At 33.2% G+C, this 26282-nt stretch overlaps 1 protein-coding gene across 7 annotated transcripts in view; it reads right to left on the minus strand.

Moving 5' to 3' along the window:
* LRP1B (LDL receptor related protein 1B) overlaps nt 1-26282 on the minus strand; it is a 1895525-nt gene that overhangs the window by 200102 nt on the left and 1669141 nt on the right. For all 7 annotated transcript variants that reach the window (XM_067025946.1, XM_067025948.1, XM_067025945.1 and 4 more), the window contains 6 exons: nt 18900-19088; nt 17921-18069; nt 13318-13411; nt 9562-9678; nt 9327-9446; nt 7790-7909 (listed from right to left, as the gene is read on the minus strand). In XM_067025946.1, the coding sequence (XP_066882047.1) occupies nt 7790-7909; nt 9327-9446; nt 9562-9678; nt 13318-13411; nt 17921-18069; nt 18900-19088 (789 nt within the window). The remainder of the gene's footprint in view (nt 1-7789; nt 7910-9326; nt 9447-9561; nt 9679-13317; nt 13412-17920; nt 18070-18899; nt 19089-26282) is intronic.

Genomic DNA, 26282 nt, shown 5'->3' on the forward strand with positions numbered 1-26282 from the left:
TTTGATATTAGTATTTACAGCAAAATGGTTACTATAATATTATTGCAGGTATACCCATATTCTGTAACTTTTTATTAGTTTAAGGTTAAATATAAATATATGAACTTACATTAGAAATCTGATTGCTTGAGTAAGGTAATACAATTCATGTAACCCAAATACCATTAATCAAAAATATTATTTGAAAACATATTAGATTTGCTTGAACTTTAATAAATAGTATCCATTTATATTCTGCTTTTTTTCAAATATTAGTCAAAACCCAGTAACTGTATCAAAAGGGAAACATTTATATACTGGAGGTTTGTCTCTTTCTTAGAACATAGAATTTTGAAGGGAAGTGTTGTACTCATTTGGATAATATGATCCATAGGAATGAGAAATCTCTGGTCACAGGGTAGATCCACTCTCTATTTTATCTCTCTAGCCCTTAAATAATATTTTTCATGTCAATTCTGCTTTGGGTCAAAAGAAACTCATCATGAAGAATTTCTGTTCATATTCTTTTAAAAATACCTCTCAAGAATTTTGGATTTGAAAAATAAAAATATTAATTAGAAGGTTAAGATTTCAAATGGAAGTAAAAGTAAGTAGTAATTTACTCTGGCATCTACAACTCAGCAAGAGGTAACAGAGTTCATTGTTTCACACTAAACCCTATGTCACCTCTCTTTCCACACCCATTATTTCCCACATGAACTCCGAACAAGGAACCATATATGAACAGTGGACTGATGACATAAAAAATCTAGCCCGGAGGCTTTGCAGCCCAGGCACTGAATCTAATGCTGATTGGAGAATAAGTATGGTTATCAGAATCATCATCTATACCACATCTGTCCCCTACATACACATCACAAAGCTAATAAGTGTTACAGTCACAACTCTACAATAGGTCATTTTTAATGTATTACTACATTTTGTCCTGAAATGTTAATGGCTGAAAATGGCTAGTCTTTTTGTAAACAAAGTCTGATACCACTGGGATCCTCAAACTGATCTTAACATATAAGCACAAATCTAAGTTTTCTTAAAGGAATAAACAAAAGTACCTTCTACATAGAGGTGCATTATCAGGTGTTGCTGTTGAGAAGAGGCAATACAATCTTTCATTTTACCTACTTCCGTTCATTACTATACAGTATAATCCTATACACATGGTACTAAACAACATTAAATAACACCTGAAAATATAAATGACAGAATATCCTGTAAGGAAATTGCCAGCCCCAAAGATATGTGAACAGAATCTTGTAAACTAAAAGAAACACACATATTTTTGTTCTAAAAGTAGGTAAAAGGAGGCAAATTTTTAAAGTTCTACATTTCATACTTTTTTAAAATACAGCATCTAATACGTAGGCTTCCTATGTACTGCTATAAATCTGCAACTAGGGTTTGTGTGTATGTATGTGTGTTATTTTATTTTATGAGAATCAAATATACTTGGCCAAGGATGAGGGGAGCAGTATAACAAGGATGAAGGTTTTCAAACAAAACTATCACAGAAATGTTAAATTTGTGACTCGATTTCTTAAAAACAAACAAAAAACACAACCGCACCAACCCAGTTCTTATTAAAACAAATATGTAGTTCCCCTCCTTTACAAACTCAACTATAAGCCTCACGAGCAAAAAGCTATTTTACTCTCCTGGCTTTTATTTCAGATCAATCCAGAGTCTGGAATATTTGGCAGGCTTCCTGACTCATTGTGTGGGCTTTTTTCTAGTTTTGTACAATAAAAATTAAATCTTACAGTTTCCTCTCATTACTGAGAGAAAAAATAAAACATCACCAAATAATTGCACATCCTTTTGGTAGAGAGATGATCAATGCATAAAAATTACTGAAGATAATTTATAAAAAGACCAAATGTGTTCCACTTAGACTATTTAATGATTAATTCACATGTAGTTCATTCATTTATTTGTATAAAAGCTCGAACACAATTTCCTGGTCTCATTCCTACAGAGAGGCTCTTCTTCAAGGGCTCTATTGGAGCCAAAGTTTTTATCTTGGGGCCATGCCAAGTTTCTAGGAGAAACATCTAGTGTCGAGTGTATAACACAGTCAACAAAACTCAGGAATAACTCATCCTATGACATTACGAGTGGGTGGTAGCTAGGTAGGTAAGCATGAGGCAGTCTCCCTGGCTCCTGACATGACCTGGAGATTGGCAAGATCATGTGTCTCCATGAAGATCTTAGCTCAAGAGGTTTCGTGTATCAGCAGAAACTTAAGATCAGGTTGCAGCTCACCAAGAATAGAATCATGGAGACAAATAGCTGAGCCTACACTCAAGCAAAGAGTGGTGATGCCAGCACTCCACAGCACAGGTTAGTTTACTATAGATCAGACCAATCAGGTAGCAGAGACCAAAAGGGGTCCAAAGAATGTGCAGGTTAGAGGCCCTTTCTCCTCCCCACCTGCTAACATAAACATATATAATCCCACCCTTCCAAATAACTAAGAGATAATGTGATGCTACATGTTAGAAAATTTAAAATCAGTCTCCCAGCAGCCTCCCTCAACAATAAACCCCCTCACTTCACCCCTCCCAAAAAAGTCACAGCCACATAGCAGGGTAAAGGCACTTGAGGATGTTCAGATCATTTGTTACAAATCAAAATACATAAATCTGTAACCTACATTTAAATTCAGGAAACACTAATTAAAAACAGTAACAGATGTTTTAACAAAATATATGTAAGTGTTCATTGTTTTCCAAGGTACAGAATTTAGTATATCATCCTTTCCTGCATATATGAACACAGACCTTCCCCCCCAGATCATCTTGAAATCATAGAACTAACATTTACTAAATGCTATTCTAAGTGGAAATTATTTTTGAAAATAACTAAATTCACAAGTAACTAATTCAAATATCATGAATTATTTTACTATAGTTAATCATTAGTATCAGAGTTTCCCTCTTCAGGCTTATTCCAAGCTCTCCATCCTAAGTATAACATTTAGGCTAATACTGCCTGTAGGGTTAACAGATTCCTGCCTCTAGATGTTGTCGCATCTGCTTTTAACAAACTTGCATCTAAGGTAACAATTAAAGCAACTGAGCAGAGAACTGAGACTTTGTGGTGTCTATAGCACAGATTGAATAAAACATTTTGCACCTTATTTGCCAACAAATGTGTAATGACTGAGACATGCAGAACTTATCTTTAGTATGGAAATATGTTATCACATGAATACACTGTACTACTAGAAAATCTTATGCCTCAAATTAATATAGAAAATATAATACCATTTACATAAACTTTAAAAATACTCTAAACTATTAGGTACATATTAATAAATACATACAATACAGTAAAATTAAAAAAATATATATGTGTGAATGATATGTAGCCACTTCAGGACAAGGGGAGGAAGGTAAGGGGAAAGAATAGAGGTGGGCTTTAGTTGTTATTGTAGGGATTTAAATGCTTTTAAGAGATATATTAGACCAAATGTTAAAGTCTATTAAAAATGGTACAGGTATATAATTGTGTAACTTTCTGTGCAAGTCTTTGTGTTTGAAATATCTTATAATTTAATATGTATTACACTTGCTTTAACTTAAAAAATATAGTTTTTTCTTATATTCTCATAGCTTGAGTAACCCAATTCAAATTTCCTCATCAGACATTTAAGGGAAAATAAAAGCAAGCATTGACGGGTTCTGTCTTTTGGTTTCAGTGTGTTCAGTGTGATGCTTGAAATCCAGGCTGTGGAAAGTACAAAGCTACTGTAGGAAGCTCAAGCTCCTTTCAGAAGCCCCAGCTGGTGTGATTATAATGACTAAATTAAGTAAAAATAATTAGCCAAGCAGTAGGTTGGTTATAAATCAAGACTGTTCAAAAGCAGCAAATGACTCTGAACCAGTGTGAAAGCAAGACTCTCTTTGATGACCCAGAAATGATGTAGGACAAGAAAGCAGGAAATGAGACCACAGGGAGGAGCAATGTGGCAGCACAAACAGCTGATTCTAGAGAGCGGAGTGGTGAGTTCATAGTTGACCAGGAAAGCCCAGGCATAAAACTGATGAAAAGAATGTTTCATAGGGATCTAGGGCACTGAGAATCTAAACTATAAACCAGGGAGAGAGAACATAATGGAAAGACATATTGTGATATCATCATATGAGAGTCAAATTGTAGAAAAGTTTCAACTGTGTTACAAAGAATTATGAATCTAGTACAGATCCGTCAAATCCCTAAATGCTCATTTCTTTCCTAAAATAGAAAATGGCAGGCAGAAGGTGAAGAAAGTTTGAAACTGAGATTCTTAATGAAAAGCCCAGAGCTGCCACTGTTGGAGTAGTCTACTGATTGTGGTCAGGCATTCAAATGTGGCGCTGGCCCAATATTGTAATAAATAGTGTAACAGCCTTCCAAGAGTAGTTAACATCAATAGTCTAGTAGAAGTGTGTTTATCTACATTTTAAGAAGCTTTCTTTTATTTGGGCATAGAGTGAGGAAAGAATAAAAAACCTCAGGCAAAAAGAAATAATTTTATAATAACTATTAATAACTCATAAAACAAAGTTAAAACTACAATCTTCCTCAGTATCCACAGGGTATTGGTTCCAGGATCCCTACGGATACCAAAATCCATGGATGCTCAAGTCCCTTAGACAAAATAGGTTAGTACAGTCCACCTTCCACATCTGCTGATTGTGGAACCTGTGTATAAGACAGGCCCACTGTATCTTGCTACAACTGTGAAGGTAGCATAGATTTAAATCCATATTTATACGAAAATAGAATTAAAAGGTGTTTTAAAATATTTTTCAATTTAAATCCAAACGTGCCAAATGTAGCTTTCATGGACTCAAATACAACCATCTCAAAATCTAGCCGTAATAAGATGGGAAACTATGCAGTTAATTTAATTTTTAAATTCAAAGTCTCACCATGACTAGATTACTGGACAAAGACTCCTAAACTATGTTTAATCTACATCTATTCAAAGTGATTTCAAAGCCTCCTTATGCTAACCTGGAAATGATTACCATACAATTTTTTACAAATATTGAGCATTAGCTGTTAAATTTGCAAGTACTCATAAGATCTCAAAAGTTACACTGGGCTGACTGCAATAAACGTGATATTTTGGTAAATATAAAAATCAAATAATTTTTAAAATATTTGCACATTGCTGGTTATTTAGTTCCCTACACTACATGTGTACTTTTTTTGTGTTAAGTTACTGTGCTCTGTTTTGTTAGGCTTTTCTATAGTGACTGTCTCTTTCTCCCTCCCTTGCATGTGTGCTTCTACATTAGTTTTATTTACACAATTAAAAGCAAAACAAACCAAATTGTTTAATTTAGGTCAAGGTAAAACAAACTATAATCCTGGAACTTTAGAACTGACAGAAAACAATTAGATATAAAACTATAGATAAATACAAATATTGGTGCTGAAAAATAAGATGTAAGGGCTAGGTGAACTCCAAGAGTAAAAAAGAATCTCCCCCTAAACTGAGCACTGGGCTAAGAAAGTACAGAAGGCAACTGAAATAAAAATGGGTTGCCAATGGAGGTTTTGCAACAACGAATGGGCCAGTTTCTCAACAGCATTTAGTGCAAGTCTACACTACAACCTGCTAGGCCACTTGACATGTGAAATAGTGAAACACATTCCTTCTTCTAGACAAGGCCCATTCTCACCCACAAAGAAACATGTACCTCAGTTTCAAATAATAAGGCCTTGGCTTGATAGGGTTAATCTTTAAGGAATGTTATGTTTCTTTCCCACTCAATAAAGCATCAAACAAGGAACTATCCCACAAGGGTGTTAACAGAATTAGCAAAAATACATGGCATTTCTATATGTACAGAAGAAAGGGGAAAGAGGTGGTTTTCTAGCTCCTTCAAAAATAAGGATTGACAAATGCCATGCTAAAATATGATGTAGAAGAAGTTTCTTTAAATTAAATTAGCACCTGTCCACGGTAACATTTTAGAGTGGGTTTAAGATAAATTAAATGGTAACCCTTATTCATCCTTTCCCCCATTTTCTGTATGTATGTATATATTTGTACACTGGTCTGGAACTTAAAGCAATCATTGTGGCTAGGAGAATTCTATATAACTTTAAACAGAAAATATTTAAATCTTTTCTTTTTATATAGAAAAAACAATGTGGATTCATGCTATGGTCATAGAGCAGAGGTTTTGGTGTCAAATAACCCTGGATTCAAGTTCCAGTTCCACCACTTGTTAGCTATAGGATTTGGGGTAAGTTACTCCTTGGATCTCATTTTCCTCAACCATAAAATAGGGATAATGAGGAGATTAAATGAAGTAATCGCTATAAAGCCTTTAACGCATTTCTTGGGCCATACGGTAAATACCACATAAATACTAGGCATTATTCTTATTATGATGATTAATAATTATCAGTTTGAACAATGTAACATACCAAATCAGTTAAATCACATCAAAGTGAGGAGGAAGAAGAGTAAAATAGAGAAAAAAAACATTGCATCCAAGAAAATTTTCAGATAGCTAATATAAGTCATTATTCCATGTTGCTTTGGTAAACAAAAATACAAAAGACAAGAGAGCAAAATGGCCAGTAATAAAAACTTGTCTGCAAAAGTCCTTGATAAGTGTTATGGACAAACTGGTGATGGATGTGGTTTGATGCTTTGTGAATTGATTAGGAAGGTCAATTCCACAAAGTGAGAAATAGTGGTTTTATAATACTATAAAGTGATAAGCCATACTGATTGCATGTCCTGAAGACACAGTTATATGGAGACAGTATTAGAAAAATAACTCTTAATGACATATTGTTGCCTGTGATTATACATATAGCTCATGAATATTGTTCAGTATAATGGAATTTCAAAGAACCTAAATGATTTTCAAAGAACCTAAATGATTTTCATCGTTTTGATTTCTCCCAGAAGAGTTAATTAACAGTAGGGTGGAATCTAGCAAATGCATTTAACACATTTTTTTCTAAGAAGCCTGAAGGTTCTGTCTTTAGTTTGGGCAAACTCTGTCTTTTCTAATCAATTACTAGATTAAATGCTTTTTTGCTTCCCCAACAATCCAAGTTTGGTGCAGTCACCTAAAAAATAGCCTCAATTAATGTTTCATAAATGTTGATAAAAATGAGTTACACATGACAACTGTTACTTCATTTCTGTTTCACTGTTGACATATTCAGGATAGAATCAAATGCATTAAACAAAATGAATACATATGTTCTCCATTTCTGCAATGTTAAGTAATAATAACTGTAAATAAAATAATTGATCTTAAGTGAAAATATTAATGTTTCAGAAACATGCTAACTTAAATGATTGCTGTCATCTATTAAAACAGAACAGATGCCTTTATTATCTTTTTTCTTTTTTCCCACCATGTTTAAGAATGAACAATAATCATTGGATAAATGAAAAATCATATGTATTTAAGGAGAAAAATGAAGCCTAGAACAATATGAAAATAATGTTTTATTGTTTCTATTCATTAAATGCTAATAGTATGTGCATACGCTAACATAAGAAGACAGTTTTATCTTACCTTTCAGATCTGTCTTTTTAGAAACAGTTTTGACTTATGCTAAAGCAATACTTAACCCTTCTGCCTTACCCCTCCATGCTGTTTATAAACTAGCTAACCTGAGGTTATTGACTCTGGGAGCACAGAGAAAAAACTTTGCATGTTAGACCCTAGTTGTATCAGAATTGTGTTCAAATTCATTTCACTATGGCCATCTCAGATGATGATACAAATGCAAGAGGTGGGATCCACCGTCAAAAAACACTCACCGCAGTTGGCCTCATCTGATGCGTCTGCACAGTCTGGATCCTCATCGCAAACCCACAGCTTGGAAATGCAATGTTTGGTAGTTTTACACTGGAAATAGTCTGGAGAGCAGCTGTTTTCGGCTTAAGAGGAAAGCATCTATTATTAAAATGTAGCTTTGGACAAGAATAGACATTCTAATTAAAAAACAAATAAATTTTTAAGTTAATCAATTGGAAATGTATCATCTTTTAATTAATAAGACGCTGAAGGTGATAAGTTTTAACTTTTAATTATCTATAGTGTATTCCTATTACCCATTCCAGTATAAATAAATAAAACATATTTCTGCAAATGATGCATTTGATAAAAATCAGTTTTCAAAACCACCCCACCTTGATTAGATATCTTGAAACTAATTTAAAAATAAAGAATTCAGGGTCTTTCAAAATATTTTTTTTCAGATAAATAAATTTAAGAATTTATACATAGGCATTTTTATAAATAGAAAAAGACTAAAATCAGAAGATATTAGTGAATGAGAAAAAGAAAGGCATGGAATTTATCAAAACCTCTAGTTGTGTTGAGATTTTGAGGGAAGAGGTGAACATCTGACTCAAATTATAACCTGCTTCACAAATCTTAGTCAGTTTAATGGATCAGCTTCTAGAATGGCTAACCATAAAGAACTGGTACTGACTTTATTCTGAATGTACCATCTTAATCAAATTGCTGGATGACTGAACATTATTTACTAATAAAAGTTTTTGAGGAATAAAATAAAACTTCAGCAATACAGAAATGTTGACAGCAGTTCTGTTGAAAGCTTGAACTTGACAGGTGCTCTATGGTTCAGATCCTGCGTGTGTATGTACGTGTATGTGTGTATGTGCCTGCCTGCCTACATGCATGTATGTATATGATGTAAACTGTTCTGCCTCCCATTTAATGTATATTTATTTTTCATGGGAGATTGAAATAAGAGGTGAACAGAATTAAAATTATTTTACAATTGTCTTTTGAAGTAGCTTGTTAAGATACATTAGAAGGAGTATTACTTATAGTTTTTAACAAGCAATTTTGTTAGGTTATTTTGTCCAGATTTTTGTTTCTTATCATACATTCAATGTTATTATTAAGGAAAAAAAATCTCTAATTAAAATGGAGTTGATTTCAAGTAACTAATTAAATCAACAGAGAAAATTACCTGCAGCTACTTAATATGGTAAAAAAAAAATCTATATATTTTTAAAAAGCACCATAACCACCTGTAATTTGTTTTTGCTGCTTCTCTTAAGGATGATGTGGATGAATGCATGTTTTTTCATGTCTGTAAAAATCTCCAGGTAGCTTTTAAGTAAAGATCACCCATGTTTTAATTTTCTATATATTTTTATACAGAGTTTCTTAGCCATCCCAATAGACACCTAGTTGGAATTATTTGCCTATCACTGCAGTTATATTTTCCACACTGTATGAATTTATGGTGAACAATAATCATCTTTAGACCAATTTCAGTTCGGAGCCAGAGGTCAGAGTGAACAGCTGGAGGTGACTTACGACAGTCCCTTTCATCTTCCTCATCCCCACAGTCATCCTGCCCATTGCATCTGAGGTTTACTGGGATGCATTTCTGGTTCTTGGTACACTTGAACTGACCTGACAGGCAGACATGTGTGTCTGAAAGAGAGAACAAAAAATGTGGGTTAAAGCCTGTGTCTGAATTTAAATAAGGGCAGACATAATCAGTTAAGAAGTAGATTTGTGTTCCTTAGTGAAGAATGTAATCACCTACCACAGTTGAGTTCATCAGAATTGTCCCCACAGTCATTCTCTCCATCACAGATGAAAGCGGGCAGAGCACAGAGCCCAGTTCCACACTGAAATCGGCCTGGCTGACATTTAAATTCAGCTAGAGGAGGAAACATATAGGTATAGTGGAATGACAATCTTAGCTCATGACTTCTTAAACAGAGCTTTTCTGACATTCAACGTATTTATTATATTATTATATTAAACATATCCTAGAGCACTATGTGAATGTCTCACATCCAGAGAGCTATTAGTTTCAGATGTGCAGTTAAGCTTTGAGCAGCTCAGATGGCCTCCATATTAGATTTTATAAACTAACAGTAAGAAGAAAGATATTAACAACATATAAATATAAATATATATATTTAAAACATTTAAATGTCTCCTCATTTCAAAGACATGGTATTGAGAGGTTAAGTGGCAGAGCACAATTCATTGTAATTTTTAAAAACAGTTATTCCAATATCACTTAAAAAATTATTTATTTGATCACTTTGCTGCCTGTAATGTGTTAAGAGAGAAACATCTGCCCTCAATACATATTCCCCAGCATTCCTTAAAGCAAATACTTTCTATAACTATCACATTTTAAATCAGAATTATAGATATTTATTCCTGTAATCTTATTAATATATAAGGACAATGTCATAACTAGTAAAGATTTTTATATACCATACGTATGTTATTATAATAAATATCTCCCACATGGTAAAGCAGTTTTTGCTATATTCTTTGAGTTTATTTAAGCAACAATAACAATAAAGTAGAATCTATTGAATATCTACTTTGTATCATGCACTGGGCTAGGTTCTTTCACATATAGTTACTAATTGAATCTCATTATAAACTTCTCACCTTGGGATCACCATGACCATTTTATAAATAAGGAAAGTAAGTCTCATGGATTCTAATAATTCACCCAAGAATATACAAGTTTCAAGTGCTGGAGTTGAAGTTTAAATCCACATCTGACTCTGAAGTCTTCTCACAACTTGGAATAAACACTTATCTTTTCACTGATGATCCTAATGTGTGTTACTAATCCACTGATTTTGAGATTAATAGTATGCTGTTTATTAGTTCAAATCGGTCAATCAAACATTAATAAATTATATTCTGAACTTTCTTTGGAAGATAAATTATGCTTTTATAATTAAAATATTAATTAAAATTTTCTTAACATGAAAAAAACCTCTCAATATATGCATGGCTTCCATAGAAGTGAGTTCTAAAATGTTGAATGTCATTTACCTTCAATTTACAACATTTATTAATTAATCACACTAAATGTTTAAACTGAGCGATACTTAATTTTCTCATGATCTAAACATGCATTTCCTCTATTTCCTGTTGCTTCATATACGAGTTCCTTTAATATTTCCTTGCGCATAATTGCTGTTGTATTTTTCAACACTTTATGAACTTATGGTGTATGGATAGTAATTTTTGGACCAATTTCAGTTCGGAGTCAGAAGTAAGACAGAACAGAACATTTTGAGGTGACTTACGACAGTCCCTTTCCTCTTCCTCATCCCCACAGTCACCTTGTCCATTACAAGTGAGGTTGTCCAAAACTTTTCCATAAGAAGGGTTTTAAATATTAAAGGAATTCCAATGTCTGTTAAATAACTAGGAAGCCTATGTGACCTTTAAATGTGTCTCTAGAATGATCCTTGATGCATTAGAGTGTTATAGGAAATATAATTACAAACTTATGATGCCAGAGAATTCGTGATGCATCACTCAACTATATTTGCATAAATAACATTATTGCAGTTTGAAGGTATGTGAACCTGGTATCAAGCTTTTCTGCTTTTTCAGGTGAAATTATAGGTACTGTCAGCGGCTCTTAATACCTGCAAATTTTGATGATGCAGCTACTCAAAAATGAAGTCTAAACACTCGACAGACACACGTACATCATTTTCCACCTCACCATGACTCTCAAAATAAAGTGTCATGTCTACAGATGTTCAAGCTGTTATCCCGTCAACTCCAAGAAATAGATCATTTACTAAAAGATCACAGAGATAATGTCACCAATAAAAACACTTAGTATTGGTATTTAACCAGGATAAGGATCATACAGAGACTCTTAGATACCAGATGCCTCTTTGGTTCCCTTCAAAAGACATTAAAGTTGTATTTGTTCACCAAATATTCTGAAAGTGGGTAAATGTAAAAAGTGTGTTATACTAAAGCTGTAGTTAATTTTCATATTAGTTTAGTTACAGCATGAAATTGCAGTCCAGATTAAAATTAGAGTTCAGGAGCTGTAAATATTTTAGAAGGGAGAGCACTGGGTGCTACTGACTTTGTCTGCAGGTCATTATGGGGATAATTCCTCAAAAAACACTTTAGTAAATCTGGGCAGGAAAGGTCATCTTAATATGAGAACGAAAGTAACATATTCATTCTTATTTCTATAAATTACAAAAATAAGTTGTATTTACTTTACTATATCACAGAACAGTTTATTGTGAGAAAATTAATAAATTTTATTGTGTAAATCTCCACTGGCCACCATAATTTCTTGTTCCTTGGTATTTTTTAAAATTCAGTAACTTAAGAATAATTCAGGCATAATAGTATACCTATGTCATACAGATACTACTCCATATATTGTCCATCACAGTGAAAACAAAAACTTTATTAAAAAAACATCAAAGAGCAATGGACCTTTCAGAAATAGAAAAATAATATTAGAAAAGCAATGACTTTTACAACTTTTTCCTTCTCACTGAATATATTATTTACTGATTTTAAACATATAAATGAGATATGTTAAAAAATTTCAAATGTTTCATATACTTGGTAGTGTGACCAGAGAGGTGGAATACAGCTCACCCAAGTAATTATCTAGAGGTCCTAAGTTTGAAACAGCTTTGTAATTATGTGGTGGCAAGTTCTGTAGCAGAAAGTAGCTGGCTTTCACTAAGACAGTATACTTCTTTCTTTAGTGCAAGCCTAAGAATCTTGAACTCAATTGTCAAGACCAAATCAAGGCAACCATCTACTGGGATGTTGAGGGAATTATCATGATTGACTACAAGCATCTTCAAGTTGACAGGACAGTATTAGAGTGACCCATGGAGTGAACTATAAAAGGCTAACAAGGAGAAGTCTGCTGATTGTCCATTACAATCTAGGTTACCAGATAGCTTAAAAAAATAGCACCTAACCATGCCAATGACAGTCAAATGTCAAGACATAATTGGTAGTCACTTTAAGGCAACTACTAAGAGCATAGTAAATTGACTAACAGCCAACTAATGACTTACTTTGGAAAAATCTGACTTTTAAAGAATTTTCAGTATTTTAATACTGACAGAAAAGTTGAAGGGCTATATCCCTTAAAGTCAAAATTTCAGTCATTGAGTGGCATTCTGAAAACTTGCCCATTTTTGCTTCTGATTTAATGATATCTTAAGTCAAAATCATGCTGATTTTTACTCTCCTGATTGCTACATGAAGAGTTTAGTTATTCTACAAGTAAAAAAAAAATTGAGAAAGAGAAAACTAATACAAAGTCCTGATGGTGTCATTGTAGATGTAATAGTGATCAGAGACAAGACATTGCAACAATTTTTGCTGTATTTTTAACTACTGACATAAAACCTTTCTGTTTCAATTTTTGAAAGCTATCAGAAGGCAATATGTAAGATCTAGCTTCAATTTTTCAGGTCTGGGATGTAAGGAGCTCTAAATTCTAAATTCCTGCATCTGCCAGTGTACTCACGACAGTCATCTGGTTCGTCAGATCCATCACCACAGTCATCCACGGTGTCACATTTCCACCAGAATGGAATACATTTATCAGTTTTGCAACGAAACTTTGAAAAAAGGAAAAAAAATAAAGATTAAAGAACGCTACTCATATATAATGGATATTTAAAAACACTAGGGCAGAGCAGCCTAGCCTACCCTCTTGCTGCACATGTGAACTGTGGTGGTCTTAGAGCATTCCACAATAGGGAATAAGTGCACAACAAGCAGCAAAATGACGATCCAGGAAAGCACACTGTTCAGGAAAACCTACTGAGATTTCCTGAGCACAGACAAGCTCATGGATTTACTTATTGTCTACGGCTGCTTTCTCACCACATCAGTTTAGTAGTGCTACACAGACCATGTGGTTCACAAAGCCTAAAATAGTTATTACCTGGCTGGCTACAGAAAAATTTTGCTGAAGACTTAATAGGGCTAAAAATCATCAGAGACACCAGGAAGAGGTATTGAGTTGAATTCATTTTGTTAATTTGAATTAATTTAACTAATTTAATTAATTTGAATTATTGTTCCTGCTAACTTCACTACTGGCCAACCATACACAGTGACCAAGAAAGCTCAGCCAATCTTAGATCTCAGACCACAAACTTATCCTTTTCTCAGTAACATTCAGTTCCAAACGTACCCTCATAAGATAGAAGAATCTAAAGAAAATCACACTTTCCATACAGAGAGCACATGCATCTGAAATAGTTGCCATGAATGAAAACAAGCGATAGTTAAATTTAGTACATTTCTTCTAGTACTTCAAATTGTTTTCTTCTTCTAAAATTGAAAATATTAGATATTTTCTAAAATGTATTCATTTTCTTTTTGAAGTGTTTTTGCTGTAATTCTCATGTGAGTGACTAAAAGCAAGGTGACGTTTATCTTAGCATGTTGCATGCCAGGCACAGTTGTAACATAGAAATATATAACCCAGGTTCAATTTTCTCTAACGAAAATGGATTAGCACGCTAAAAATTTGTTCATTTAAAAGACTGTTACTGTCTTCAAGTAAGACAGAATGTGATGCTAGCCTTTACTGAACCTGTCTGGATATCATGGAGCTGATTCAGGGTAGATTTATATATATATATATATATATATATTTATATTTATATTTTAAATAAGAGAGTAATTTTTTTGCCAGTGGCACTGTAAGAGGGAATAGAGCACTGTGAACCCAAGGGAAGATCTCCCTGTTCAACTGATTTTCCCATATTTACCTAGCCTGTGGTCATGTTTGTTGTGGTTTCGTAAATTACCAAAAGAAAAATATTACTTTGATAGATAGTGATTGTCTGGGGATATAAGGCTTACTCTGAAAGCAATTGCCCTGAACATCAAACATTTCCAGTCATTACAGTATATCAAAGTATATAAGTAAGATGATTTCAAGTCTCCTGAGTATATTCAAAGTCTTTCCAATCAAGATTTGAAAAATATCTAAATTTTTAATATTAAAAATATTTTTAATTTTACATATTATTTACACATATTTTTAATTTTACTAAATATTTCTGATTTAAATAAACACCCACTGTTGGAATGATAGATGACACAATGATTTTGCTCACCATTTCATTTTTAATAAGGACATAAAAGTGTTTTGAGTTAAGGGAAGGCCAGGGTAAAATATATTTATTATTACTCTTTATGCTAATCCACATTTTATTCATTACTCTCAGAGGAAGATTTCTTCTATTTTGTGTCTGGGCTTTTTTTTTCATACTTAAATACAGTAACTTTAAAAAGATAAATGCTAAACATAAATACAAAACATTCTTCATGGTAAATGCTCTCCAAGACTAATATCTTCATAAAATAAATTGCAGACTGCAATCATCACCCACAAGAAGAAGATATAAAGAAACTCCTAAATGCATGTCTACTAAGTGGATACATGGATAAAATGCAAATCCTACATATAGTGAAGTTTACTCAAAACAGGAAGAGTCTCCACTTAAAAATAAGTAAATTCATTTTAAATTTACTTTTATAGTTTTCTAATTAAAATGATTTAAATGTAATATTTGAAATGATTTGTGCCACAAGAATTGGACCTAACCTTGATTTTTACCAGATTTTCATATGTTCATTTCCAATCCTAATAGAATTCTTATTGGTATGATTTACCTATTTTGTTAAAACTCAATAATATTTGGGGGTATATCACTGGCTGCAGTAATTAGCTGATAAACCCAAAATCCCTTAGTAAGATAAATTTAAAATGCAATATTTTTTCAGAATGCTTAATGATATGATTCTGAAATACATAAATTATTAGCTTTATTTCAATATCTGCCTCACTAAAAATTGTTGCTATGAACTGACTTTACTCCAAGAAGTATACAGTAGATCTTTTTTTCCTCCCATTGTATCAGAAAAGAATCGGAGATAAAATGACTGCATAAACCACAGGACTTACAGGGACAACCACTAATTGACTGTGTTAGCTGAGATGTTACTCTTCGTTAACTTTTTTCTTAAAAATGAGACAAATGAAGTGATAACTGTTTTTTTCAGGAAGTATTGAAAACAAAGATAACTGATCCACAACATTCTGTTGTTACTGTACTGTCTTGCTATTGTTGATTTTTTTTAATTCATGCAAAACACTATTGGGGGTATATGAAAAATTATAAATATTTTAGTCATGTTATCACTGATACCAAATTGAGAGGTAATTTGTTATATGAATAATACTTTTCTAGGTTGATTTAAGTTTTCATTTAATTGACTGATCAGACTTTTTTCCTTTAAATACATACAATCCCAGGTTTTTCTATTTAATAATTTGAAACATCTTATTCCTTTTATGACTACAGTGAGGCTGATGTTTTACTATCTATGTCCTGCTGTTTGAGATTTCACCTGTGTGTCAAACGTCCTTTGGCTTTACTTTATTTCCAGTCAGCTAATGAGGCTCACCACACTGTAAGGGGCTTAGGCAGGTGTCATTTCCACTAAGTTACCTATGGCCTCAGTGTTGGGCCTCAACAGAGTGACCCTGGTCTGCTCCAAATCAAGAGAACAGAGGTTATTTCAGAATAACCCAGAGGTTAAATTGAAAATCTGTCTAAACTAAACAAAATTAACAGAAATTATAATTTAAAAATTTTTAAAGATGTGACTTCTCCCTTAAATTTTACCCCCAGTTTGCTTATTTTACCTCCCATAGTGACAAATTTCTAGTTCTCTAAAAATAATGAATTTTGTTCACATAAATACTTAGGAGAGTATAATTAAAACAACACAGTTGTAAAGAAAAAAGAGTCTGTGACCTGTGCTTTCAACTAGACATCAGAACCTCCTGATGGCAGGTCACACTAATTGCACACATACTCAAGTATATTCTACTTGCACTAGAGGGCTAGGGTAATAACAACAACACTTACTATGACCCAGGAACTTTTCCCATGTAATCTTCATAACGGTGGCCTGGAAATATTATCATTCCCATTTAAAAGATGAGAAAACTGAGGCATCAAGTAGTTAAGTAACAAAGCCAAGGTAATTCAGCTTATTTAAAGCAGTCAGGGTTATGATCAAAGTGAGTCTGGCTTCAGAGTCTATGCCCCTAACCACTACACATACTGCTTCCTGGAAGAGGTTGGATCTTTTCCGTTTATATAGTTCTTTATTGATTGGTCCTCATAGTCATAACTTAAGAGGCAAGTTGAGCTAGAATTAGCTTCTCTTTTTGAAAATAAGCACACTCTAAGAGAAAGTCAGTCTCTTGCCATGATGTCACTGCTAGAATTGGAAAACCAGCAAATTCAAAACACAGAATTCTAAGAATAAATTTAGTCATGTTAAAAAAACAAATCACATGATTTCCTTTACAATTTTATCTTAAACAAGATAGTTACTCAAATATAAAAAGTTAAATTTTATGTCATATGACTTTTGTCCACATTTTGAAAGTAATAAAGTCCATGCAACTACCATTAAGTAGAAAAATTAACTTCTGAAATAGCTTCACTGAAAATAACTACATTTTGAAGAAAAAGAGATTTCAGAAGGAAATTATTTAGATCATATAATTTTTCATAAAAATATCTAGAAAATTACCTTTTACAAACTTATCTTTTCCATATCACTTACTCTGAAGAATGATAGAGAGGTAGAGGTGGTGATACAGAGCAGATTATCTAGGAAGACGTTTTTCTTTGTTTAAACTGCATATATCTTAGTCTTAACCCTATGCATCAATCACCCTGGTATCTTGGAATAGGTCAAATCTCCCCTGATGATTCTGCTATGCCTGCTCATGATTGGCACCATTATTCTGTGTGGATCGGTGTAAGAATGGTTTTCATTTTTGTTTTTGTCTTCCTTTTAACCTCTACGCGTACTTCCTAAATTCCCATTTTAACAATATGCATCAACTTGCTTTTCCCTTACTCTGTGACCCTCTCTATAATGTATGGAATGTTTATCTAATGCTATGCCAAACAAAAAAAAATGATGTGTCAAAAACGGTTTACATGAATAAACAAAACACAGGCAAAACCTTTATAACAACTTGCTCATACATGCCATGAAATGATTTCTAGACCTCCACTCACCTGACTGGCTGTGCAGTTGGATAAGCAAGTCCTGTTATCAGCTGCAAGATAGAAGTTGGTGGGACATGCACAGGTGTGAGTCTTTCCAGGGGCTAAAAGGCACAGATGACTACAACCTCCATTATTTGTCATACAGAGATGTTTGGAGACTACAGATGAGAAAGAAACAACAACAGAATGGGATAATCAAGACCAATAATATAACATGGGATGAGAGATAGGACATTTAAGCTTCATAACTTGTAGTTGAATACAACGTTGTAATCAAGAACTCATCAAGATTATAAATATAATTTTATTTTGTTAAAAATTCTACTCATCATCCTATGACATTTATTTTATCATTAAATAATTTTAAGAATGTATCTCCACAATAGCAAGTATTTTAGTAGGAAAAAAGTGTCCATCAGAAAAACAAACAGAGACTAAAAGTATTTTGGATGAGTATATACACAGGTTTAAAAATATAAATGTAAAATAAAATAATGAAATGATGATCTACATGTAACAGTATAGTAGGTAGCAAAATAATCAAAACTTTATTCCATATGGCCTGATAGAATTCCTACTAGACGTATGCTTAAGCAAACTTGATACAGTTCTCATTTTTAGAGCCTTAGGGCTACATAAATATAGTTCCTTTCACCTAGCAGTCCAGAAACTAGGATCCTATAACTATTTTGTAAATAAATGATTTTAAGAGTGCAGTCTTCACTTCTCCAACTACATGTATTAATGTCATTTCAGGTTAATAAGATTCAACAAATCAATAATTCTTGTACTATTATTGAGCTTCTAACCATATCCCTTAACAGCAGTATTTGATATCAACTGAATTTACTCTATACAATTATGCTAAGCAGTCAAATCTGGTAATCTTTCTCAAAAATAAATTTACACTTAACCTTTAAGGAAACAAAAATGGAATGTTACTAAAAGATGTTGATGCACTTATGGAAATCATGGAAAGAATAATTACCATCAGGTTGTCTATAAGAATGATACACCTGGATATCTGTGATGGCATGCCATGAGTTAATCAGTGAGAGTCTGTCTGCTCCCGAGGTTTTATGGGCACGGCTGAGTGACTTGGTTTTCCCATCAGTCCAGTAGATGTAGTCTTCAAACAATGTTAGTGCAATCACCCCTGGAATATCTTGATTAGGGACTGTAATAGGAGATGGTAAGATTAATGTTCAGTCTTGGAAGACTGCCAGTTAAAATATTCAATACTACATGGGCTGACAGATACAACTGCTACAGAACTTCGTGTGAATAATTGCTGTGACAACCTGTCAGGCCGGCAAGGTTCTTTATTATCGGTTAAGAGAATGCAGGATCTGGCGCAGGAGGTTGCTTTGCTCAGATTTAGATTGGTTCAACCACTGGGAAGAAAATGAATTCAATCCTGCTTACAAGTAATGGCTGCTTCACCAGAAACAAGTAACATCCAACTTTAAAAATTATATATATATGTATATCTCCATCAGTTGTTTCTAACTTATATCCTCCTTAAATCCACAGGTCATTGTACTGCTTTCTCCCACTTTTAAATGGATTAAATTATATATCCAGGATGAAATGTCTATCTACCTGGAGATAGAGTGACTATAAGGCTACTATTAACCATTTTAGTCACTGAGACTTTATGAGCATTTTTGCTTGCAAAATAAGCTGGGATAGGGATGGAGAAATATAAATGTGACAAATAACAATGCATCATGCAGATTTAACAATTATAAAACTGCTTTGTTGCAGATTAAAATTGTTTTATAATTGTACATTCATTAGAGGACTGGGTTTAAATGTAAACGGTAGATTGAGCTTCACAAATGTAAATTTTTCTTTCAAGAGATTCCAGGGTCCTATCTGGTAAATAAGATGTAACAAATTTGTTTGGTGGTTTGGTGTTAAATAATTTTAAAATGTGATAGAAGGTTCTTCAATTTTTTTTAAAAAAAAGCAATCAATAAAGAAAACTGAAATTCCCCAATTTGCACAAACATTCCAATATATTTCTCTATATAAATTTTTAGATTTACTTTTAGAAATTCTGCAAAATGTTTGTTAATGAGAAAAGGTACTATAATTCAGGTAATATGTACTTTTTTATATATTAGAACATAATGACAGAATTTATGTTTGGTATATTACTCATTCAGCAGTAACTGAAAAACTATCAAAAGTTAAAATATAATTCACTTTTTCTAGGGAGGTTTACAGCCTTATTTTTAAAATGCTGGGTAAATTTATATTGTTAACTAGAAGTAGAAATTTTAAATCTACCAATTTGTTGTTTTTACTCAGATGGGCCAAATGTGATCAGAGAATTCACTATGACTCAGAAAATATAGAAATAAAAGAGTTAAGACTCCTTCAAATGGGTGCCACTTTAAGCCACTGACTACTATAAATAATGTAGTGTCTAGCCAGAAATCCATCTCAGAAGAGAAACTATGCATATGAAGGATATAAAAAAAATAAGAAGAATCCAGATGTGCACACTTTTGATGCAGATACTCAAACTGAATTATCCATGTAATTCCCAGACATGGAGCTCATTGCCACAATGATAAGTAGAATTGAATAAAGAAAGATGAAAAGTAGGACATTTTACCAGAGTGAATCATGTCTGAGTTATTTATACAAACTGTGCCCACTCTCCACCTTTGGCTATATAAATTCATTCCAGAAAGATAAACAAATGTGGCAAAATGTTAACAATTGGTGGACTCTTGGTAATAGGTGATCATTACAGCAATCTTTCAACATGTGTGTATGTTTGAAACTTTTCAAAATAAAATAAAAATCCTCAGAAAAAATTGAAAGTCTCAGAAACATTCAACTCAGATTTCCTTAGATGCCAAGCAAGTAATTACATCATTAAATAGGGATTCAAAAATTAATCATCACTTTAAAATAATGTCAGTCCACCAGAGATTCAATTAACTTCTGTACAAAAAGTGAAGTTATTGTAAGAACTTGCCTATTAGCATCTCAAAAGTAGCACAGTCTGTTGAACTATTCAATAACTAGAGCTGACATTTATTCAGCCCATGGGTGCCAGAAAGTAGGCCCTTGGCTCTAATGGGTGGGGGAGGCCATTCTGGTCCCAGAAGGAAGAATTATCAGGCCCACATATCGATAGTTCTGAGATTGAGAAACCCATAGTAACGTTATCAACTTTGTACACCTATTTAATTTAATACTCAAAACAACTCTATCATGAAACAGTTGACCTCACTTTCAGATAAGAAAACTAAGATTTGGAAAACAAGTAATTTGACCAGAGAGGATGGAAAAAACTAGTAAATGAAGATGCTGTTATTTGAATCTAGATCGGATTTGCTGGCTGCTGAGTTCTTTGCCACTTTACCTACTAGCCTTTAAGAAAGCCATCCTAGTAAGGTAAAGTGTGGTTATGGACTGAATTGTGTCCCCTCAAAATTCATATGTTGAAGCCCCAGACCCCAATATACCTGTATTTAAAGATAGGGCCTTTAAAGAAGTAAGTAGGTTAAATTAAGGTCTTCAGAGTGGGACCTTAATCCAATATAATTTCTCTTACAAGAAGAGAGGGACACAAGGGGTGTGCACATACAGAGAAATGGCCAGGTGAAGGCACAGCAAGAAGACAGCTATCTACAAGCCAAAGGGAGAGGCCTCAGGCGAAACCAAACCTGCAAACATCTTGATCTGGGACTTCCAGCTTCCAAGACTAAGAAAATACATTTTGTCTGTTTAATCCTCCAAGTTTGTGGTAGCCTTAGCAAACTAATACAAGTATATAAAACAATGGGACTAATTTCATAAGCTCCATGTGAAAATCATTTTATTTAATTTCTTGAATGCAATTACACTGTATATGATTTTCAGACATGAGACAATTTAAGCACAGGGCAAGTTTGCTATCTCTAAGTTTGTAGTGATTGGCCACCAGAAACCCTCTGTTATCAGGTAATCAATATAAGTGTATAGAGATCAGAAAAATGAACTCTTATTTTTGGCACATAGCTGGATGTACAAAGAATGTAGAAAAGTCAGGTTAAAGTGAAGAAAAGTAGTCCATTTTCACAGGAATTGAATCTGTTTGATTCAATTCCTTATTCGATACTGACAAAGAAAAACTAACTACCACTAGGTATCTTTATACAAGCCTATTCCAAGCCCATTCATTTGGTAAACATACTTATTTCCCAAACAGCAAGCATCAAACACAACCACCAGAGTATTCCTTCTAGAGAAAAGAAATGAAGTAAAAACACCAACTATGTTAACCAAAAGAAATCTAGTCTCATACATCTGTAACATTATAGTGGCTCCAATAAGCTACTCTCTAAGAGATAGTGACGGGTTCCCTAACACCACAACCAATGCCAATAAAAATCAAGTAAAATGTAAGAGAGCAAAACAAACAAACAAGAATCTTTACATATTGCCTTTCTGGGGATTGACTCATAACTTGGCAGTATGCCTCATTTCCTCTTTAGGACCTAAAATCTGCTTATAAGAGTTATTTGACTATCTGCTTAAGTTTCTGTGAAAAAACTGCTATATGGTAACTGATAAATGATAAGTATAAATGAATGAATGCTGTGTTTGTTTTTCCATCAACACAAAGAGTTCAACCTACATTGGGAGTAAATGAAATGTTCCAAGCCAAAGCATTATATATTTTGGTATGGGAAACGTTCCTGATTCAGAATGAGAAAAATAAAATTGCTTATTTTTGGTTGTATCTCTCTTTATACACTTATTTTCACCTTATAGATATGTGTATATATGTACATCTGTATATGTGTGTATATACACATGCGTTTCGTGTATTAGGTATGTGTGTATATGTAACATATCTGTAATATATATGCATAATATATACATACATGTATTATATATACACACATATAATACAGAGGAAAAAAAAGATTAATCTTGTGATGTAATTTGGCAGTTAGTGGAGCTGACACAATAGACAAAATATATATAAACTATAAACATGAAATGTGATGGTATATGTGAGAAATATTTAACACACAAATTCTTACTAAGACATGGTTGAGTTTATGGAAAAAGTAGTCAATGTTTTCTCAGAATGATAATGGTTATCATTTTTTAAAAGGAAAATAATATGGCCCCCTGTTATACATAAGACTGCCTTTGTTTGATTAAAAGAAAAATGCAAAAAATAAATGTAGGGAAACTTTCATTTTACAGGTATTCAGTAGACATGCAAAAACGACACTAAAAACAGAACAGTTGTGTGGGCTGCAGTTTAACAGGTACTTATTATATATTTAAAGCCTATTTTAAAGCTGCTTTCTGTAGTTAGGCCTCTATTCTGTACAACAGCAGTATTTATTGTACTGTTTCCTGCATTCCACTCAAGCACTAGGCTCCTAATTTTTATTTCATAGACTATATGTATCAGAAGAAAGGAGTTGATATTTGGCAAAAAATAAATCAAAGAAATACTTCTTTGTGGAGTTTTTCTCTTTTAGTCAAGTGGGATGCTACCCTGGTAAGGTTCCTAGTAATTATGATAAATAGAAAAAGTGGAAATCCAGAATATGCTTTCAGCTTAACTGTTGCCTCACAGTTAGAGATACTCTATTATAATACTCTTGATTATTCACTTTTAGGGATATCCTTTATCATGCTAAACAAGTATATTCCTGGATAATACCAATCTAATTGTATATTTGGGACTAACCTAGCTTAGATACTTAAGAACAAAATGCACCAATGACATAGTACTCATCTTTTGTTGAGTTAAAATCTTACAGTTGGTGTTTTGGGTAAGATATTACATTGGGATAATGGCAGATTCAACATAGCTTTGCCCAGTGGGTTAGCACTTAAATAGAAATTTTAATACTAATGCCATATTTTTTTCTGATTTTTCTCGAAGATTTACTTCAAGGATGTAAATGTCATTTAAAAATATTATATGGAACAATTTTTAGTTTTGTTATTTAAAAATTATTATAAACATTTTCAAAAGAAGAACCAAGTTCAACCACCAAATTCAGTAGTTATTTTTATGAAGGAATCAAGATAGGAGTAACTTGAATATTGATTTTTTTTCTTTTAGTTATAAAGAATTTATGTATTGTTTGGAACACCTGAATGATCCAGTAAAGTCAAGCTGACCCTCACTCTACGGCTGACAGTTTGGAAACAATCTCCTAAAACTTTAAAGTTAAGAAGCATATTACATAAAATATTAAATTCTATCATCTTTTGATTTTTAATATATTTAAAGACTCTCCCATTTTTCTTATTCTTGGTGTAATCGTCCCAAGTAGTCTCACCTTCCCTCACACCTGAAAAATTGCAAAATTAGTCTAATTTTTCTCATTGTTTTTAAACTCTTCCAACCTTTTTTTGTATCAGCCAAACTTCCTGCAGTAAACAGAGAACACGTTTTTAAATGATAATTGAAAAGAATTTAATTGAAAGAAGTCAGTCTTATGTACGCAAGTGGTTATGTTATTTTTCTCTTAGTTATTTACAGAGGTGTGGCTAAGGAACCGATGATAAAGTTCTTTCCTAGATCTGATACCAGAAGCTGGTGAAAGCTGTAGCTAAGGAAAAAGAGCCACCTACCAAAAGCAGATGACATTTGGTGGAGGAACTCAGCCACTGCTAAACCACTGTAGTTGGTCATGGAGGGAAAGGGTATAAATAAATATTCTGGCCTCTTTCTTCCTCTATTATCTAATCTGCCAATGCTTCCCATGGTTTAAATCCAATCTGAGGCTGGAAGGTAAAAGAGCTGGGGTGATGCAGTCCACAGAAGTCCGCCTTCTAGCATACGGAGCATGGCAAAGAGGCAAAGATAGAATAACTAGAACTCCCTCCAGTAAATATTTCCAATATTTTTTCTATCTCGCATCTCTCTTCCTTGATCAAAAACCACCAATGACAGCCATTCCCTAGGCAGTACTGTGCAAACTATTTAGCCTGACTGAAACATCTGTCTTCAGAAGGGAAGATCAGGGTCCTCACTAATCCTCCATTCTGAAAGACCTTGACACTAACAATTTTCCCTGATATCTTTCTAGAAGTCTAATTTACAATAAGGTATGTAGAGAAGCCAGGAATTAAAGTAGTAGAACATGATAACCAAAAAGGAAGATATAAAACAAAGGAAAAACAATTAGCATTCAAAAAGTGAGGTGAGATTAATCAAAGGCTACAAAAGGAGTGTAACAGATGATAAAATTAGATGATGGAAGAAAGTGATCTAACATGTCAAGAAAGTGGAAGATTCATGACAGTGGTGAGTATGTGGGTGAATAACGGTTTCTAGTTTATAGAGAGTAATGGAGAAGAGTGGGTGGAGGGGAAAATGGCCATAGTATACTAATTTCCAAGGAATGACTGCTGAGTCAGTGCCTTTAGTTACAAACGCCCCATCAAAAAGAGTATGCTTTATGTAACCTTAGGGCCAAGAACATTTGTTCTTTGTCCGTAATTGGGCATCCCCTTCAGTGTTAGTGTTTGCAGATTTTAAAAAAATAATTATTTCCTCAGAATCATCTACAACAGGCTACAAAATATTCCATTTAACATTTGCCTACATGAACATTTTTTTCCTGCCTACTCTTTAATATAACCCTGCTTAGTGGAAACAGTACTACAAATAAAATTTCAGGCAAATGGATCCAAAATCCATTGTTCAAAATCAATAAAAACATTATCAAATGGTAGAAACACTAAGAATAGTCAACATCACCAAACATGATGATAAAATGTTCAAAATTTATTTTTTCCAATTAAAAATATGATCTTTCAAAAAGTTCATCCATCACCGAAACCTTGAAGAGGAGGAAAACTAAAGGTCTTCCATTCAGCATATGTCAGAGTACATAGCAGATATAAGCTGATGCTACTTGAGCGTCTATTATATGAGGCTGCCTTTGGAATACTGACACTGATCAAATGTCCAGACAAAAGTTACATGTCCTTCCTTAATGCAGTAGTTTACACTGGGACACTTAAATGTGAAACTTTTTGAAATAAATGTAATGTATGATGGCAAAATATAGAAACTATTTAGAGCTCTTCTTTAAATTAAAGCCATTATTAAAAGGCAGAAGGCATCCTTTGCCTACCCTTTTCTGTTATTCCTTGCCTTTTTTTGTCTACCTTGTCACCTCAAATCATATACACTCTCTACATAGATTAGGAATATTCAATTTCATAGAATTTAATCCCTTCCCTTCCCTCACATATCTTTAAATTATTCATAATATAAGGTCACATATGGTCACTTTAATATTTAATATCTAAAAAGAGTATTTCTGCTAATGAATAGGAGGATTTATAAGTTTACAATGTAAATTACAGTTCATTTACT

Source organism: Kogia breviceps, chromosome 2 (assembly GCF_026419965.1).
Source record: "Kogia breviceps isolate mKogBre1 chromosome 2, mKogBre1 haplotype 1, whole genome shotgun sequence".
In the NCBI taxonomy this organism is placed as follows: domain Eukaryota; kingdom Metazoa; phylum Chordata; class Mammalia; order Artiodactyla; family Physeteridae; genus Kogia; species Kogia breviceps.